Raw genomic sequence first — 21,384 nt, 5'->3', positions numbered from 1 at the left:
GTTTCCCAGCTTTCTCTTTTGTTCAAAAGCAAGAATTCCAATTATATTAGACATTTCACCATTTTACCAACACTCTCTTTAATTAGGAATTTTGTCATTGCTTTTGCTTTTGATCAGGAGTTCACCTTGTATAGAAAAGATGTGTTGTTAATCATTTTCTGTATTGTGCATTGAAATGGTAGACTTAATGGTTACTCTCAAACTGCTGTAATTTAAGGTGTGGAGGAGAGCTTCTAATAGCACATGCATAGTTCTTAACTCTGCAGAAAATAAACTAAATGATGTGCTAGAAAATGTTCTTCAAAGAAGCTTATAACTGAAGTAGTGATTTTTTTATTTTATTATTTTAATACACCTCATAGGAAATGTGTTTAGGGTGAAGTATTAAAATCCTTGAATCCTCCTTTAGTTATAAAGAAAAATAGAGGTGAAGAAATCTCACTTTTTCTTTCTGATTTTGTAGCTTGCACGTGCAGTGGACATGCAAATATTTGTCACATGCAAACGGGAAAATGTTTCTGCACAACTAAGGGAATCAAAGGAGACCAATGTCAACTGTGAGTACAATTAATTTAGCTCAGTCATGCCTAGAGTATTATCCATTTTTCCTTTGGTTTTGGATTTTGTGATTGACCTGACAATGTTTTAGTGATGAATCTCGTGTTCCCTCCATTTCTTAGGAAATGTCAATATTAATTAGGCTTTTGTTTAGTAATATTTGTGATGTTACTCACATTGTGATGCAGTGCAGACACTACAGAGTAAAAAAAATATCATGTAGTTGTCTTCCTTCTTTTAGGATTTCTTTTAATTATTGTGAGTAAAATATATCTGCAAAATTGGTAATTCTATTCAGTACATTTGTTGCATATCTTGATCAGTATCTAAGGTGATTAGATTTTTAGAGTTTTGAAAACATATTAAGGTGCATGGTGTTTGAGACATTTCCTCATATCATTAAATATTCAGATATTGAAAAGAGGACTGCATAGGCCTTTCATGGAAAGTACAATTGGAAAGAGCCTGTAGCTTAAGACAGAGCAAAACAAATAGCAGGACTAAGAACAAAGAAGCACTGAAATGGAGTAACTTGTCAAGTAGGAGGAATAACACATTAAAGTTAACTGCTTTATATTTAAAGGTGGTTCTTTCAATTCATTCTATCCTGTACACTGCATTATCCAATGGGAACCTTATACCTTTCACAATTATACTTCTTTAAAATAGTTTTTGGCTCACAAGTTGTCATAGCAGTGTTGGTTAGGAATAGAAAAAAGGCATAAATATGGCTTGTGCCTCTTCAGCAGCACAGGGAGAGGTACCGGGAGGCTATGTTCTGCCTGCAATGAGACCTGTTCTTTCACTGGGTTTGTGAATTCATCTTGGGTGCATTTATTGAACTGGCTTGAACCCTACCCTTAACTGTTTGCTTGATAAATAGTCAAAAACCCCAAAACTACCTGGTGCATAGATTCTGTGAATATTCATGAGAAAGCTGTGCTGGCAGGTAAATTATTTCAGTGCTACCTCTGGCATTTTCTGGTTTTAGCTAATTGGAAGCTTTCAGGATGAGATGGGAAACCAAGCTTAGGACTAAATGATGAATTTTTATCATGACAAATGCTGAGGAGTGATAATATCTTTATACTCTAAATTAAGACTTTATTGAGAAGTTATTTTTGTCTCTTTTTGTGTCCAAGCAATCAGTTCTAGATATTAATGAGTGGCTTGATTACTGTTGTGCTACAGACATGCGGTGGTGCCGTTCTAGTTATTTACAAAGAATGGAGAGAAAAAAGGAAAAAAAAATCTACCTCTCTATACATTGTAATTCTTGAACTACAGGAAACTGATTTTTTTTTTTTCCTCATAACATCAATCCTCCACCAACTACCATTCAGCCTAAGGGTCTTTTAGACCATTTTTTCCCAGTCTGTATTTCACATATCTATTTTGCTATTGCTTTCCATTTCACTTGCATCTCTTTCATCATCTTTTCCTCTTCTCTGATTTGGAACTTCTGTCTCACGTGGTTGGTTGTGCTGCCCCTGAGTTTGTCATAAATGGCTCTTTTATCCCATTTCATTAACTAGAAGAGAAAAAATTGTGCTGTTGGTGGACTTTCCTCTCTTGGTCAAGAGTTAAACCAATTCCACAAAATGGAGATTGGAATTTTGACTTTTCAAGAGGAAACTTAAAATTGCAATTAAAAAAAATCCCTGGTTTGAAAATCTCTGGGTTTGTCACATGTAATACATTGATTCTTACATGGACCAAAGACTTATTCAGGGCAAATTGTGATATTAAAGCAGATATGCTTAGATCAGGTTGCTCAGGAACACGTTCAAAGAGACTCTGCAACCTCTCTGGGCAGCCTGTTCCATTGCTCTGTTACCCTAACAGTAAAGAAGTTCCTCTTTAAGTTCAAGTGAAAACTGGTGTGTTCTACTTTGTAGCTCTTGCCCCTTGTTCTATTTCTGGTCACTGTTGAAAAGAGCCCAGCCCTATCCTCATGACCTCCACCTTTAGATATTGACAAGCATTAATAAGGTCCCTTCTCAGTCTTCTCTTTTCCAAGCTAAAGACCCCCAGGTCTCTCAGCCTCTCTTCCAAAGAGGGGTGCTCTTTTCCCCTAATCATCCTTGTTTGCCCTCTCTTGGACTCTCTCCAGTAGTTCCCTGTCCCTCTTGAGCTGCTTTACTTCTATTTGTTGCTTTATTATATTCTATATAAATCACCTGGAACTTGATTCAAAGAGTAAATGCTGTTCTCTCTAGCTCTGGATAAACTTTTGTTCTGCTGCTCATTAGATAGACTGTTATGCAAGCTCAGCAGCAAACCTCTAACCCTGGGATTTTTTAAAAAATAAGGATTTCTGTGAAAATTCCAGACTCTTGCTATTCAGTGTGAAAGTTAGATTTATACTCCTGTCAAGAATCCTATTGATTAGAAAGTTGTAGCTGCAGGGCTGTATGTTATCTCTTTCCCTCCCTCCATCTCTTCCTTCTTCCCTCTGATGCTTTTATACCTACCTGTCATGTGCAGCGACCACCACGTCTTGGAGGCAGAGTTTTTAGGAAATGAAGGTTTACAATACTTTACAATACTTTTCCCCTCCCTAGCCTAAGAACAACGAGGTGTCTGTGGGTTTTATGGAGGATCTTTTTGTTTCTCTTAATGTTTATGTGTTTTTAGGTTTTTCTTGTATGCCCATCTCTCACGTGTATTGATTTCTGAGTCGTGTTCTCAGATAGCACAAAGCACAGGGGCATTCTAAACCCAAATTAGTGCTCTAAAGCAGCTTTAAGCACTTTAGAGCACATTTGCATCCTATTTTACAATGTTTCTTTAATGGCACACACTTCCAAAGAGAAGTACTTTCAGTTTCTTTAAGTAGGTAGCTTCAGATGGTAACATCCTACAGTACTCTCCTAATAAGGAGGAATTGATTAGAATGATTTGATTATTCAAAGTAACTAGACTGTAAAACACTAAAGCAAGATACAAATAAAAATACTTTATTTTTTCCCCTTTGATTTTAATAATAAAATGTGCCATTGTCAGTAACAGTAAAATCATATTGACTTAAAACATATTTTTTGGTGAGAGCTATTACTTTAATTTGATTTAATTTTCTGTAATATTTTTATATCCTTAATTTGACTTTTCTGTAATATTTTTGTACCCTTAATTTGATTTAATTTTCTGTAGTATTTTTACATCCTTAATTTGATTTAATTTCCTGTAATATTTTTATATCCTTAATTTGATTTAATTTTCTGTAATATTTTATGTCCTAGCTGCATAATTTATTTCCTCATAGGATTTTGTCTACAGAGATTTTTAAGGGTTCCATAGATTTCAGTGTATCCATACGCAAGGATTATTTGCCCGTAGGGATTTTCAAAAATAGGCCTATGGAAATGTAGGGAATACAGAATCACAGAATCATAGAATTGTCAGGGTTGGAAGGGACCTCAAGGATCATCTAGTTCCAAAACCTCTGCCATGGGTAGGGATACCTCATGCTGGATCAGGTTGTTCAGAGCCCCATCCAGCCTGGCCATAAAAACCTTCATGGATGGGGATATGCTAAGGGGATGTTTCGTATTTCAAATTTTGATATTAAATGAGGGCACCTGTACTGGATGTAAGGGAGAAGAATGGGGAATTTATAGAATTAACTGAGTAATTAAGTAATTCTTTGAAGTTTCAGTGTGTCTGGCCTGTTCTAAGAGAAAGCTTTCACCTGGAGGTCCCTGTAAGCTTTCATCGCCCCTTGTAGATATGTGTAAATCTGGAGGTATTGTGAGCACCTGGAAAGGTTACAGGGTTACAAGTGCTTGGTAGAAATAAGATTTCATAGCAAATATTTCAAATTGGCAGGTTTTACTGGATGTCCTGTAACATTTATTGCACTGTGCTTGCCAGTAACAGCCATTGCTGTTAGTTTTGGGTGAGGGACATCAATCCTGCTTGTGAAGTGCTTTCCACCGTGGCAGATTTCAGGCTATTGAACTTGTCCTGTTGGTATTGGGAGTGTATCTTTGAACCCTGAATGATGAGCAGGTTAGATATCCTGTTAGTGTACCTAAGTTCCTAGGTAAAATTCGTAGTAGTGATTATTTTACCTGGATGGAAAACTTTAAAATGTCTGCTGTGGTGTGTCAGGAAAGAACTGCTGGAAATCCATGTCAGAAATCAGTAAAAATTGAATTTGAAGGCTTTTGCAATGAAGAACAGCTACATGAAATTAAAATATGCTGGAGGAATCTGTGGTTTTAGTATTATATTTCATATTATATTTGTAAGAAGAATAAATGGAAAAGCTTGACATATATGGACCCAGGGCAATCTGGAATGAAAAAGTAATCAGTGTGCTCATTTTATTAATAATTAAGCTATTAATTTCTTAGTTATATTGTTATTTCTTCTGAAAAGTTGGAAGAAATGCAATTTTATTTGTAAAAAACATACCCTGATTATCTGGTAAGATCTTCACAGTATGTAAGCTTAAAAAAGCTATTTAGCATTGTAAGGATCTGTAAGTAATAAGCACTTATTGATGATCTGATTTACATTAGAATAAGATTTGAAAAATATCCAGCTGCCCTCTTCTGTATAATTCCCCTCCACAGAATGATATCATTCCTCTTACCAGATGGAAAGGCAGGCAAAAATACACTGGGTTAGGAGTTCAATTCACCATTCTATTGATATCATTGCACCTTCATTTGCTGATAGCAGAGTAAATCTGTTCCTCTTTGTTTCTCTCAGAGCTCCACTTTCTGCTTTCTTTGAGGGGGAAAAATGATAGCAATCATATAATAAATTCACTGTATTAAAGCTTCCTTTATCAAAGGCACACATACCCCAAACCCCAAAACAGACAAACTGAAACAACCCAGGGAGATTTTTTTTAGTTGCTGGAAGTTTAATAAAAGAAATTCTATTAAAGAAGTTATTTTTCCTGATAGAGGGTAGAATCCATTTAACACTAGTTACTGTGCTGAGCTGTGCTTTCCTAAAGTGAAGTAAAAAAGTTAAATATTAAATATTTTTTAAGATAATAAAGGAAACTGCATTTTAATTTGGTGGCTTTTGTTTTGGGTTTTTTGTTTTTTTTTTGATATCTCATTTCCTTTTTCTGTTACATGGTCATATTCCACTGTTAGTTTTACATATTTGATTGGTTTTGACATAAGGTAGTGTCTCTTGTTCAGGTTGAGTCCAGTCCTTGAGTTTTCCATTCAACAGAAAACTGGGATATACTGATGCAAATTGTCATAAATACGCTAGCCAAAAAAGGTCTTTTAAATTTTTATTAGGAATAAATTATTAATAATAGGAATTAATAGGAATAAATTATTCTGTTAGCTATGGTGCTTCAAGGAGAATTTCCAGCTAAATCTGGCATGTAGATTGAGGTAGATTTAGTGACTGCTTCTGTTCTTATTTAACTGCCTGAAAATTTTAGGTTGACTCCTATAAGGATAGGTTCAAGCCCTCAGCTAGTTCTCCAAGAGCTAGATCGTTAGGTTGCTAAGGAGAACAATAAAATAAAACTCCCACTTCAACATTAAATATGTTTTAAATGTACTAATTTTCTGCTCTACGTGTAGTAATTATTGCCAGAGCTGTCAGGGACTTGAGGTATTTTTATTTTTTTTCCCCCTCTAATTCATGTTTCTGGCATCAATCATTTTTTGCTTAAATTGCAGCTTTCATTTTAAATAATACATCTAATATCAAAGCTTCAGAACATGACCCAAATGCACTCTAATGGCTTAAAAAGAAAAAAAAAATAAAAGCAAAAGGCAAATAGTAGGATAGGAAGTAGGATAGGATAGGAGATAGTTTTTAATTTTAAATGTGAAGAAGAATAAAGTTTGATGTGGACCGATTCTTGTGCAGTCTTTTTTTCACCAGGTTTGGGCAGTATTGTATGCCAACATCTGCATTTTGTTTTTTTTTTTCCTGGGGTGTGAGAGTTTTCGGGTTTTGATTTGATTTGATTTGTTGTTTTGTGTTGGTTGGTTGGTTGGTGGTGTGTGTGTGTCTGCTGTAGTAAGCTCACTTTCTCAGTATCACAGAATTATTGAGGCTGGAACAGACCTCTGAGATCAAGTCCAGCCTATGACCTGGCACCACCACACTGACCAGACCATGGCACCAAGTGCCACATCCAATCTTTCCTTAAACACCTCCAGGGATGGTGACTCCACCACCTCCCTGGGCAGTCCATTCCAGTGTCTAATTTCCCTTCCTGTGCTTCCTAACATCCAACCTAAACCTCCCTTGGTACAACTGCATACCATGCCCTCTTGTCTTATCACAAGTTGCCTGGGAGAAGATCCTGACCCCCACCTTACTACAACTTCCTTTCAGGTAGTTGTAGAGTGTGATAAGGTCCCTCCTGAGTCTGCTCTTCTCCATGCTAAACAACCCCAGTGCCCTCAACCTCTCCTCATCAGATTTTCTCTCCATCCCCCTCACCAGTCTCGTTGTTCTCTTCTGGACCCGCTCCAGCACCTCAAAATCTGTCTTCAAGTGAGGGACCCAGAACTGCACACAGTGCTTGAGGTGAGGTCTCTAGAGATACATAAAGTTCATGAAGCCCTCTGGGACCTTTTGGAGTCTGTAAACGTAAACCTCTTTTTGTAAGCATTGTTCCATTGTAAACTTACCTTTCATTCAGGAAATTGCTTGACTTTGTGAAAATGGAGATGAAGTGGAGTTTGAATGTTCGATTGTTCCTCGAAGGCATTGTTCTCAGTGAAGAAATGAGAAGGACCTAGTGGCTAAGGATGCGGCCGCAAACACTTAGCCAACAGCTTTGTGTGTTGACACTTTGTTGTGGGTCAGTTGTCAACGTGTTAAATCTGGAGAGCACTGCAATATTGATACTGCAGTGTAGAAGGAGTTGTGCTAGCAAGTTGTCTGTTGCCAAGAGCTGAGTTAAGAATGGTACATTTAAATTTGTTAGGTGTTCTATTCTGATGAAGTATCTGTTTTCTCTTCCTGAGTTCAATACTAATTGCCTGAAAGATGGGCAATACTTTGGGTGTGAGGGTTTGATAGTCATGAGAATAAAGTAATTTTGCTTTTGGCTTCCAAGTTAGGCTTTTCCACAACTGACTGTGTGCACATATGTAACTATGTCTAGGTTTGGCAAGCTCACCAGAGCAGAATCTGCTCACCAGTGGGCCTCAGGAGTTTCTGTAAGGTTTTGGTTTATTTTTTAGTATTTATTATTTCTTCTCCAGGCTGCTTCCAAAACCACAAAAGTGCAGAGAAAACTGACTTTCTTTTAAACTTTTCAGATGCTACTGGCTGTAAAATGGAAATGCAAGCAAGGTACCTGTCTGTTGTGCCCAACTGTTCATGTTAGTATGCGTGCTGGATATAGGTTTAATTAAGTAACACCTCTTTTGTTTCCCATTTGAAAAATGTATGGTGCTGGATTTTCTTTCAAAATAAGTGAAGCAAAACAGGTTGCTTGCAAAAACTGTCCCTCCTTTGCCATGGCCATGCCATTCAGTGAGTGAATAAGCTGGTTTACTCCATGCAGGATGTATTAGTGAAGCAGTAGAACAGGGAAGACTGCCTAAATCTAATATAAGTCTAAATATAAGTCTAAGTCTAAATATGTCTCAAGTGTGACATGACAGTGAGTCTGGTTTTGGTTTTGTTTTTTTTTTTTAATTCCAGTCCTCAAGGTGCATTCCTCATAAAGCAAACCTCTTTTCTGAAAAGCTAGTAATTTTTGGTGTGAAGTGTTGCTCTAGATCCAATTGTCTAGGGATGTATAGACAAAGTAATGCTGCATACTATTTTTATTATAATCAAGTAGCAGAGCTGCCAAGAATAGACAACTTTGCAATCTCCTTAGGTCTGTAATAGATCCACAATTATTTAAAGCTCAATATAAGCCGGAGATAATTGTTCTGCCTTTAGTTGGGTATGTGTTGAGTCTGGACTAGGGTAATATAGCGCTGGGAGAGATAGTTACAGGAAAAAGAGAAACAGGGATAGCCTGTGCCACATGGAAGAGTTCTTGGGAAGAGCACAGGAAGGGAAGTTATGACTGCTGGACAACTGCTTTATTGAGTCTGATTTCCTGTTATCCAGCACAGTTGCGACTTTAGCTTCTGCGATTGTGATTGCTTGTAGAAAGCACTTGGGAAGTTTTGAGCCTCTTCCTGTGCTGCTAAGGAGGGAGCAAAGGCCTTGTGGCTTGGGTTGGCTTACATTGTGCCTTCTGCTAAATGAGGGCAGAACTGTGTGTATCTGCATAGCACAATGTCTTAGCCTTAGACAAGGTCACAGCAGGTTGAGAGGACAATTTGAGATTTTTATCTTTTTTTTTCTGCAGTTCAAACTGTTGAAAATGATGTCAAGATCGTGCTGCGTTGCACCCTTTAGGGTGTGCAATAAAGACATCTGGGAAGGCTTCTCTGTGTCCAGGACTAGAATTGAAGCTAAGAGCTAGTGAGGCTGAGGCTTATGAGAGGTGATCAGTTTGTCCTTTGTAGGGAGAGGTGGGAAGAAAGGAAAAAAGGCAAAGGAAGGGCTTACAGCAATGTTGTTGTCCTCTTAATCAAAACTGTATTAAAATTTGACTGTGTAAAGCCATCAGATTTCATGTGTTTCATAAACAAGAAGGTGCTTTTTGGTAGTTTTCAATTTATGATAAGATGAACCAGTCCATATTTTAAAAATTGTGACTGTAAAGGTTCTTAGAACGATACTGGATCATGATCATGATTTCAGCAACAAGAAGCCAGTTGAGGAGACAAGGCAGAATGGCCACCAGATACTTGGAGCCACACAAGCAAATATTCATGTGGCAAAGCTGTAGGCACATGCTACTCACATGACTCAGGACTCACAGCTTTGTGAAAATTAACAAGAAACCTTCTCCCTCCCTTCACTTCCTAGGAATCCCACTTTTCCACTGCAAGATGAGGTGGTGTGCTGGGCTTGCAGCTCCATCCCAAGGTGTCCTGCTGTTATTGGCTTCCTGCCTCCTGCAAGCACTTTGAATTAACCAGCTGCTTCTTGCCCCAATGCAGTGAAACTGCTCATTACTTACAAATGGGCACCAATGTGAGATGTTAAGTAGCAGATGCTGGTAAACTGTGTTGATTGCTACATCTGGAGATTAGTTGTGAAGCTGTACAAAGTAGATGTAAACTTTTCTCCTGTGGTTTTGTCATGACCCTGTGTCCTGAGCTAACCCTGGCCATGAGGGGAGGTCATAAGATTCTAAAGTTCCCTTGGAGTAAAATAAAGTGAGCTGACACTAAATGGCCGATGAGTTGGGTTTGTTAGATCTAGTGGAAACTCTTGGTCACTTGTGCCTTAAGGATGCTTGGTTGGAGCAGAGGGAAAGTGAGAAGATGAAGGAGAGGAAAAAACAGAGAGTGAGTGGTGTGTTAGGAAAGATATCACTGCTCCTTGGATCCAGTGACATTTTCACAGGCGTAGTCCAGGTACTTCAGTGGCAGATGTACCCTGCAGTGTCTTCTGAGGTAGATGCAACAGGTGGACCCTGGAAATTTTGGGCCTTTTATACTGTTTTGGTAGTGGTAGTGGAGGAGGCAGTCTCTCCAAATCAGAGAGAGGTGTGTAGTCAGGTGTGTACAGAGACGAGTGCCCCAGTGCAATGTCCGCTATTGGCCTTTCGGTGGCGCTGTTGCCGTTGTTTTAAAATAAGGAAAGGGCATTCCTGCCTCACAGAAATTCTCTCTTCGTTGTTAAGCCATTCTGCCAGGGCAGCAACTCTTCCCTAGAGCCATTAAAGCCATCACCATGTCTATTCAGACCAGGTACGTCACACATTGTTCTGAGACAGCAAGCATTGGGCTCTGACAGGTTTCTACCAAGAACAAAAGAGAGAAACTTTACACTTCGTGGTAGAATTTGATAGAGTCAATACTTAATATGTCTGTGTATTGTCAATTTCCATTATTTTATATTTGATTGGTTGTAGTTACAGCTTTATTAAAACAAACTTAATTTTAACTATAAAGTGGCTTTGTGATTAAATCCAGTATGAAGTATACATAGGAATTAATTCAGTAAAGTTGTCTTGAAATATCAAGCCATTTTACAAAGAAAAATATTAAGATACTGCTTGTCAAAATAACTGCTTCCCTTACTATTTCCATATGTGGGGAAATTCGAAATATATACCTAACTGGGGGTGAGTTGGAATTTAACCATCACAACTTGTATTTCTTTCCCAAGTGTAACTGATACAACACACATTTCTTATATATTCCAGAGATTCCTTTGTCAGGAAGAGAATTTGTTCAAGGAACATTTACAATGAAAATAATATTTTTAATAGAACCTGTTGTAAGTTTGCCTTTTAAAGAACATCAGGTTGAATTATTTGAAGCTGGAACTGATTTTATTAATTGACAGGTAACTGAAAATATTAATTATCACAGAATTGTTCTCTATTGAAAACAGTTTTGTAATACTAGAGTGAGCACTTGGTAGCTTTAAAGTGGTTGTGTTACTGATACTTCTTAATCCAACAAATTAATCACATAATTTTGAGCAGGGCTGAGCTAAAGCTCAAGAGACAATCTTTGTGTCTGTTGTCAGGGCTTGTGCTATCCCAGGCAATACATTGCAGGGAACATACTTCTATGCCTAGTTTAATCATGATTTTTGAATCCAGTGTGGAAATATTGCAAGCAGGGAAAATATATTGACAAGCACTTGCTCAGGCCTCTTGTTTTGTCTTATGAAATGAGAAGGGATCTGTCTGAAAGTTTGTATTCCATGGGAAAGAGGTTCTCTAAAGCAGATGTGTCCTGAACATCCATGTTTTCCTTATTTTAAGTCTGTAAGTTTTACTTATGTAGTAATCCAAGCACTTGATTATTTTTAATTAAATTAATTGTGACTCATGAATTCTGTGACTCATAACTTCTTCTTAGAACATCCTACAGTGCTTGTGACTCTTCAAAGCTCTTGAAGATTGCTTCAGTACAGCTCTTAACCCTCAGATAAAATATTATCCATTGTGCTCTGTAGATCTAGGTTTATAATTTGTATCTGATAGACAATTAGTATGGTAATTAGTAATTGGTACAAGAGTTGTTAGAGTTGATATAAACATCTGGTTTAATCAATTTGTCGTTAAGCCGGTACAAGTATATAGGTAACAGTGGGGAAAGAAAATATCCGTGTAAAAGCTTGTAGCTCTCTATGAGCTATCAACTTAGCTAAATTTGAAATTAAAGTAGTGCCTCTTTATGTTGCTTGGTAGGGATTGGCTCAGTACTCAACTTCCTCAAGTTGCCACATCCTGGTTTTATTTTTAAATCTGTTTTCAAAATCTTACAAATAAGTGAAAGTCTCTTGCCTATGAAGAGAGACTGAGAGCCCTGGGCTGTTTAGTCTGGAGAAGAGAAGATTGAGAGGGGATCTGATCAATGTCTATCAATATCTGAGGGGTGGGTGTCAAGTGGAGGGGGCCAGGCTCTTTTTGGTGGTTCACAGTGATAAGCCAAGGAACAATGGATTCAAACCTGAACATAGAAGATTTCACCTCAACATGAGGAGAAACTTCTTTCCAGTGAGGGTGACAGAGCACTGGAACAGGATCCCCAGGGGGATTGTGGAGTCTCCTTCTCTAAAGACTTTCAAAACCTTCCTATATGCATTCCTGTGCAGACTACCCTAAGTGATGCTGCTCTGACAGGGGGGTTGGACCTGATGATTTCTTGAGGTCTCTTCCATCCTCTGATACACTGTGATACTGTGAAATGAAGCTACCCTGTGATGAAAACCCTGTTGCTAGATATATCTGTCAGCTTTGCCTTGTGATATTTATTAATTTTATTGACTAGGAAAGGGGAAGAAACATCAGGTTTTACACAGCATTGAGGAAATGCTAGCTCAGATTGGGTACTGGTGACACTATTTGTGAGGAATCTCCTGGTGATGGAAAGATTGCTTTTCTTCTCCTCTTATGACCTCTAATAGAAGTAATATAGCATCTTTCTACTGATGTTTTCATTTTCTGGTTTGTTTTGGCTTTTTTTTATCCAGTCAATTGTGTATCTTTTACATATAGATGAAAATCTAGCTACAATAGTTATATTTCTGGTTTTAAAGTTAAGAATATTTTGGTTTGTTTTGTTACCAGTTATTAGTTTTAAATTGCTTCAGTAGTTGCTAAGAGTGTTAAAAGATGCTTGCACATAAAGGATTAAAATTATGCATAGATAGAACTAAAAAATATATTAATATATTAAGAGATGGGAGTGAGAAATGCATTGCTTCTCATTTCTTTCTTCACAAAGCTGCTGATAATTGTATAGGCTAATAAGTAAATCAGTTACACAGTGCTAAATCATGTTTAAATGGTCCTCAGTTTTGGTAGCCTTCCAGTTACAACAAATGTATTCTTCTGCAGTTGTATGTGCAGACATCTAGAAGTCATGCAGGTTTTCTTATGTCTTCTCTCCATCTCAGTTGTTGCTTCCCCATGTCCCAAGTAAAGGCAGTGCTAGAAAAGCTTTCTGTCACACTAGCTTCTCTATTAGTGATGGGATAACAAAATGATAAACTATTTTTGTTCTTTTATGAAGATAAATCTACTGCATGCAACATTTTAAAGAGCTGCTTAGAAAACAGTAGATGTTTGAATTACAGCTTAATTAAAAATTTAAAGAAAAAGAAGGATCTATAAAAGCTGTTTTAAAACCAGGGTTAAATTCTTGTTCTATAGCTGATCTATGAAATCTCATGTGATTACCTATATTGTTATTCTTGACACAGATTTGTTTCTGTAAGAGGAATGTTTGTTTCACTCCTGTTCAAAAATCTGGAAATAGACTATCTGAGAGAATGAATTCTGCAGGCTAACCATATATATAAGCACAGATGCTTACATAAACATCCTTTTTTTTTTTTTGTTTCTTTGCCTTTTTAGTTCTTAGCCTGGATTACCACATGAATGACATAAAAGAAATAAACTATGAAAAGGCATAAACAATATTACCAAAAGCTACTGCAATATTTTACCTTCTATAACATAAACTAACAAACTTTGACATCAAAAGCCAAGTTTTTCATCCTGTGCAAGGTATTTTCAGGGAATGATAGCTGATAGGGCAATAACAAATAGCATAAGACCTATTCTATCTGTACTCACCAGCTGAAAGATAACGTATTAATATTGGGAATGCTCCAATATTCTTTTCTTCTTTTGAACTGAAAAAATCACCTTTAGAAAGTATAAAATATAAATTAAGCTGCATAACCTTTACATGCTTTGAGCGATGTTTTTTTTTGTGAATACATTGGGAAGTGTTACTCTTTATCTAGTAATGGGGTTGGGGAGCTTGATTACAAAGGCATAAATCAATCCCGGAGCCCAGGTGATATCCTGAACTTCAACAGTGAAGCCTGAGTGGCTTATTAGATTATCACTTCAGAAGAATTGATTTACAGCTTTACTTCTTCATCTCCATCAATTATTTTTATATTTTGAGGAAAGGATTTTTTCAGCAATTTAAAAAAAAAAGAGAGAACAAAGCAGTAGAAGTAAATGCTCAGCTAGAAAAGCTGTTTCAAATAGCGATAAGACTCTGATTTAGAATCAAAGCAAACTTATCATCAGGTCTGAAAGTTAGACTTGCCACAACACTTTTCTTTCACTTGCTGTTACACAGGGCAATGATACATTTAGGAACACTAAATGAGAGCAGGAGGCCAAAGGGAGAGTACTGAGGTTGCCAAACTGTCGTAAGAAATATGTCCAAAGTGGCACACTGTACTGGAAGAGGAGATTTTGGGCTGCTCACAGAGAAGTGGTAAGAATTAAAGGGTAAAGGAATAGTCAGATACACTGAAAGAGATTTAATAAATCAGATTTCATAAAGAAGGTTTAACTTTAAAAGATAAATAAATAAGTTTGGCCTGGAAATAAGTCCTTACAAGATCCAGAAGGAGATGAGGGCAGCAATTACTTCTAACAGATGCTTCAAAATAACTTTCTAATCCTTTTCTTGTTTAGGTCATTTTATCCTTTCTTATGTATAGTCTTGATTTAATCACAAATTTGGGCCCTGATTCAGATAAACATATAAATACACAACACCACCTTGTTACTTAAGAGGGGATATTTCCCTGACTTGGTGTGAATTGAGGAACATGCAGTTTATTTTGACTTTCTCCTGCTTTTGGGAGGCTAATTGTAAATTGTTGTGTAGCAGCAAGCAATTCACAAAATGAGTTCAGAAATTTCTTCTCAGCCACTTTTGATACTTTGCTTCTCTTCATTCCTTCATTTTCTTTCTCTTTATTGTTATTTATTTATTGTTTTCTGGACTTGATAAATGTAAGATTTTTTTTGAGGCAAGGTAATGTTGAAGAAAACAAATGATGATTGTAAGAAATAAATTAAAAAAAAGAAATAAAGAAATCCTTCTTGTTGAGCAGAAAGAGTGCCTCCTCTATAGTTATGAAAAGAAAAAACAACAACACAACTAAACAGAACAACTTCACTGCTTTTCAGTGCCATCCACATAAAAATAAAATACCTCTAAGATTCAGAAGTGGGAATTCTGTAAATCTATTCTTTGGGGAATATATGCATTATTATTTTTTTCAGTACATTTTTTATTAAAAAAAAGAAAAAAGAAAATGCATTTATTGTTGCTTTATACTCAAGGATTTGATACCATTTTCTATTGTATTTAAACATTTTCCAACACTCCTTTTACAGTAGAGAAAGCATGAAACTTCTTTCTCTTTTTTTTTCTTAATGCTCATGTCTTTTTGTCACTGACTTTCATGAAACCTTTCCTGTACCATTAGTCTGTTGCTTTTGTTCTTGTTTTTGTGAAAAATGGTGGTAGATTTTGTTTATTTGTTTGTTCTTTTTTAAATTAACTACATGATTTAATGAATGGTTTGACATTTACCCTTTGGAAGCTCTGATTAGCCATTCCTCTGTGCAGAGTTTTGTAGAATTGTATCTGCCTGCTTTTCATCAGTCTTCTTAAGTATTTCTGTGCAGTTAAAGTTATGATAACATTGCAGGTTGCTTTGAGACTGTCACTGTGCCACAAGAGGTTGATTCTTCTAGCTGAAATATTTAAAATCATGCTTGACTAATTGTAATCCTGCTTGACTAATCTGAGAGCCTTCTATGATGCAATAACTGAATGGGTAGAGACAGGGAGACCAGTGGATGTAGTCTACCTTGACCTTAGTAAGGCTTTTGATGCTGTCTCCCATACTATCCCTGTGAGTAAGCTCAGGAAATGTGGGATAGAAGGACAGACAGTGAGATGGATTAGGAACTGGTTACATAATAGAATCCAAAGTGTGGTGGTCAATGGTGCCAAGTCCAGCTGGAGAGCTGTAACTATTGGAGTGCCCCAGGGATCAGTGCTGGGTCCAGTCCTGTTCAACATCTTCATCAGTGACATTGATGAGGGGACAGACTGACAGTCTGCTCAGCAAGTTTGCAGAAACCAAGCTGGGAGGCTTGGTTGATACACCTGAAGGCTATGTGGCCATTCAGTGAGACCTGGGCAGAGAAGAACCTAAGGAGGTTCAACAAGGATAAGTGCAGAGTCCTGCACCTGGGAAGGAATAATAAACTGCGGCAGTACAGGTTAGGAGGTGATCTGCTGGAGAGCAGCCCTGTGGAGAGGGACCTGGGAGTCCTGGTGGATAACAAGTTCTGCATGGGACAGCAATGTGGCTTTGTGGCCAAGAAGGCCAACGGCATCCTGGGGTGCATTAAGAGGAGTGTGTCCAGCAGATTGAAGGAGGTTCTCCTCCCCCTCTACTCTGCCCTGGTGAGACCTCACCTGGAATATTGTGTCCAGTTTTGGGCTCCCCAGTTCGAGAGGGACAGGGATCTACTTGAGAGAGTCCAATGGAGGGCTACCAGTATGATGAAGGGGACTGGAGCACTGCCCTGTGAGGAGAGGCTGAGAGCCCTGGGGCTGATTAGCCTGGAGAAGAGAACCCATGAATACTCTAGAGTACCCATCCTCAGCTTTTACCTTTGACACTTAATTTCTGCAACCTAGAAACCTCTTTATCTCTTGTTTTTTATGCTTGTATCATATGGAATTTTCTGCAACACGGATGTCATTCAAGTGCTGACCTTGAAATGCAGTGAATGTTCAACAAACAGTAGTTCTTTTACTGGGAGAAAAAGAATGAAACAAATGGTGACTAATGCAGCTTTGTTACAAACATGATAGAGGTTCAGAGTAAATGATGCCAGAAAAATGCAGGTCTAGAAACAGAAAAACATTGGACAGTGCAACCCAGTATTAGTCTGATACATCTTCTTCCTTCATAGTGGATATAATGAGCTATATGGTAGATATATTCAGCTTTGTGTTTCTAAATAGTTGATTGTATCCAATTTTCTGCCTATTTGTAGTATAGTAGATTGCCATACCCTCTGTTAACACACTGCAATGGAAATTACCAGGTAACATTTTGGTTGAGTATTTTCTTCTGCAAATTTGAGCCATATCTTGAAGTCGTGAATATTCCTTACTCTATCTATGGAAAATGAGACTGCTTCCAGAATCCAAGCACTGTTGCCAGATTTTCCTTCTGTTATGGTAGTAGGTGGTGTGTAGGTCTTACCTGGGATTGAGAGAAATGATGATTTTTGCCTGGTTTTTGGGGAAAAAAATCATCAGGAATGCCTGCAACTTTGGTTTTAAACCACAGTATTTTGCTGTATTTCTTGTATATTTCTTATGAGGAGTGTATGTGAATTTGACAGCAAATGATTAAGTGAATCCAAGATTCTTTATCACAAAATTAACCAGGTTGGAAAAGACCTTCAAGATTATCAAGTCCAGCCTATCACCAAACACCACCTAATCAACTCAACCATGGCACCAAGTGCCTAAGTTATAAAATATTATGCTATTTCAAGAATCTTGTGGTACTTAAGAGACTTCTCCAAAGCCACTTTTGAAGTAGAACTTTGAAATTACACTTTGGAAAACTTTTTCAGTCATATTTTCATCACTTTCTTTAAAGAAAAAAAAAGTGAGAAAAAGAAAATGGAAAGATTAAAACTGTAGCAGAGAAGATGCCTTTTTTCTTTTTCTTTTTTTCCCCTTTTCTTTTCATAAGCCTATCATGTGATGATCACTGGAGAATTTTGAAATGAAACCTTTAGATTTGGTCCAAGAGAGAAATATTTGCTGTAATGCATTAGGATGTTGTGCAAATATAATTGTATGGTGAGATCCCGTGCTGATCTTCCAAAAAGAGCATTCACCTCAGAGTGCATTTCTCCACTGTGCTCTCAGTTGATTTCCTTTTTCCTTTTTCCTTTTTCCTTTTTCCTTTTTCCTTTTTCCTTTTTCCGTTTTTCGTTTTTCCTTTTTCGTTTTTCCTTTTTCCTTTTCCCTTTTCCTTTTCCCTTTTCCCTTTTCCCTTTTCCCTTTTCCCTTTTCCCTTTTCCCTTTTCCCTTTTCCCTTTTCCCTTTTCCCTTTTCCCTTTTCCCTTTTCCCTTTTCCCTTTTCCCTTTTCCCTTTTCCCTTTTCTCTTTCTTTGTCTTTCTTTCCCTCTCTCTCTCTTTTCCTGACATGATGGACTACCTCAGTCACCAGAATTGTGTTTGAAGTGACATTACATTATTTTTGCATTTCTAATTTGTGGGTAGTGTTACCCATTATACTATTTTGCATAAATTAGAAACCCAATCTGAAAACAAGTGGGAGAAAAAAGACCTTTGAAACATGAGAACAACTGAGGGTAGGACTGTAGCTTAAATCATTTAAAAATCACTATCATAACATACTGACAAATATTGTTACTGTTTTTCTCTTAAGCACTCTTTTTGAGATGATCTCTCAATGAAAGAAAATGTCTGAATATTCACAATATTAACACCATCAGCTAAATTACTGGATTGAGGGAGTTGATCATTCTGTGACTTAAGCAAAATGACTTGGGACAGATTTTCATGCTGGCATGCAGAACAAATTTAATTCAAACTGAGATGAAAGGCGGTTAATGTAATTGTAGCCTATTATCCTATGCAGGCTTGAGTTAAGAAGCAAACCAACAGACAGTCAGAAAATGATGGATAGAAAATAGAAATGCTCAAGGCTGGTGAAATAGAGACTTGGGAAGGGATTATGCTGTAACTGTTACCGCACAATCTCTGCATCAGTAATATCCCACCTCTACCGTACGTTTGGACTGCTAAACAGGATTTTTGTGTGGCTCCTGGGTTCTCTTTATTTCTCTCTGACGTCAGAAAAGATCCTCATTTAGTAAATTTCAGTACTCTGTAATCCTGATTTACTTTTTTTCCCCCATAATCTACCACTTTCATCATTCCTATGGACGTGATAAAGCATTCAGCTACAGCACTTTTTTCTTTTCTTTCTTCCTTTTTTTTTTTTTTACAGTTGCTATCACAGAGGCAAGTGGTTGGTCACAATAAATCATAGAAGTCTTTGATCCTAAGCATGTCTCTGGGGCTCACTGCTAGAGAGAAACTATTTTCACTAGGGTATATAGTTAAAAAATAGGAAACAATAATCAGCTTAGGTTTTCTAGCTGTAAGAATGAGTTTTCTGTTTACAATGAATGGCCTTTTGGAATGAGTATATTTCAGGTGATCAGGTGTGGGGTTTTGTTTGTTTTTGTTTTAGGACTGCATTCTGACAATTTATCAATTTTTGTTGTTGTTATTATTCCATTTAATTTGTCAGCGTTTGTTTCTTTGGAATACAAACTAAATTTTGCACTGAGAGCTTTTAAAAAGAAAGACAACTTGTCTTGATCTCCTTGGAATACCTATGGGAAGGTGATAAGTCTTGGAATACTTTGAAACATGTTAAATACAAAAATAGTTGGACGAGGTTGTTGCTCTTGGCATAGCCCAGGAAGCAAACCATGCACCTCCTTTCTTGTAAAATAACTGATCATAGGTACATCTTGGGTAATTTTAGCAATAATTACTTAAAGCATCCTGTATGATGATTACAAAATATAGGATATCAATTACGACTTGGAAACCCATAGAATCATAGAACCAGTCAGGGTTGGAAGGGACCACAAGGATCATCCAGTTCCAACCCCCTGCCATGGGCAGGGACACCTCACACTACAGCAGGCTGGCCAGAGCCTCATCCAGCCTGGCCTTAAACACCTCCAGGGATGGAGCCTCAACCACCTCCCTGGACAACCCATTCCAGGCTCTCACCACTCTCATGGGGAAGAACTTCTTTCTTATGTCCAGCCTGAATCTCCCCACTTCCGGCTTCATTCCATTCCCCCTAGTCCTGTCACTACCTGATAGCCTAAAAAGTCCCTCCCCAGCTTTCTTATAGCCTCTTTATAGAGGGATTGGATCTTTGAGGGCTTGTATCATTAAATACCTTTTGGAGTTGTGTTGGTGTGAGCTGAAATTCCTCCCCCCCCTGACAATAACCAGGCTAGCTCAGTCTGGAAGCAAATGAAAAGCTGTATTTACAAGCAGAGTCCAAAAATCTACAATGAAATGCAATGAATATGTACAAATATACAAAATTCACAACATTCACAAATATATACAATCAACAGAAAAAGCACAACCGATCTCCCTTTGCTTCCCCCCAAGGGGACCCTCCCAAAGGGGCCTCCCTCTCCCAGGAGCTTCCCCCCCAGACCCCCCTGGACAGAGAAGCAGAGTTTAGTTAAGCAGAAAGTTGTTAACTTAGCTGCCAAGGTCAGTACGTGTTATCTTCAGCCAGAAGAGAAGAAGAAACAGCAGCCAGACAGCCCAGCAACTGCCCCCACTGCCGAACGCAGAATGTGCAGAATGCCTACTTTGTTTTGGGTAATAGTTCTTAAACATTTCTATCTATCCAATGGAAGTGTTTAGAACAATCGTTATTTTGCTTTCTTACACCCAATAGTGACTTATTTACATTCTTTCACTTTCTCTGTTCTGAACTTTGCAAGGAAAAATTAAAAAGACAGTTTCAAACCATCACAGTCCACCCCTTCTAAACAATTCCATTGGCTGCTACTATCATTTATCTAATCTAAAATAATATCTACAACAATAGGTGAATAAAGACCATAGTCCATTCCGGCTATTTCAGATGTAGATGATTCAAAAGAGTCAAATCACAGGAAAAACAGCAAACAGCTTGTTTCCTCGCAGATGGAGCGAAGAAAGGAACAGGGACTCTCAGGTGACTCAGGGCTCTCAGGGTTCGTGCACCGTAGATCTCATGGACTCTCCTCTTGGGCGCGATGCTGTGTCTGCGCAACACTCTGAATTTAACCTCTCTCAGCCAAAGTTAGATTTCTTTGTGGAATACACTGAATTTCACCATTTTCTTGCATCACCCAATAGGTGTGACCAGGACCTTCAGCAGAAACCACCCCTCGGACAGGTTTGGCCTCTCCTGAAGGAGAAAATACCCAAACCGTTTTGCCTAACAGATTCTTTTCTCTGATAACAGGAACTCTATCACCTTCTTCCTTTCGCAACAAATCTGATTGGGCAGGTCCAGCTCGATTCACTGAACCTCTACTATTCACCAACCAGGTTGCTTGTGCTAAATGTTTCTCCCAGTTTTTCAATGATCCACCCCCCATGGCTTTGAGAGTGGTTTTCAGCAAACCGTTGTAGCGTTCGATCTTCCCTGCAGCTGGTGCATAGTAGGGAATGTGGAATATCCACTCGATGCCGTGCTCTTTGGCCCAGTTTTTTACAAGATTGTTCTTGAAATGAGTTCCGTTGTCTGACTCAATCCTCTCTGGAGTTCCGTGTCTCCACAGGATTTGTCTTTCCAGACCAAGAATGGTGTTACGTGCAGTTGCATGAGGAACTGGATAAGTTTCCAGCCATCCAG

General features: G+C 37.9%; 1 protein-coding gene across 1 annotated transcript in view; it reads left to right on the top strand.

Moving 5' to 3' along the window:
- ATRNL1 (attractin like 1) overlaps positions 1-21,384 on the top strand; it is a 538,433-nt gene that overhangs the window by 160,956 nt on the left and 356,093 nt on the right. The window contains exon 20 of the mRNA XM_054382173.1: positions 464-557. Within this exon, the coding sequence (XP_054238148.1) occupies positions 464-557 (94 nt within the window). The remainder of the gene's footprint in view (positions 1-463; positions 558-21,384) is intronic.

Source organism: Indicator indicator, chromosome 7, assembly GCF_027791375.1.
Source record: "Indicator indicator isolate 239-I01 chromosome 7, UM_Iind_1.1, whole genome shotgun sequence".
NCBI lineage: Eukaryota > Metazoa > Chordata > Aves > Piciformes > Indicatoridae > Indicator > Indicator indicator.
This window is presented reverse-complemented; position numbering and strand designations above follow the sequence as displayed.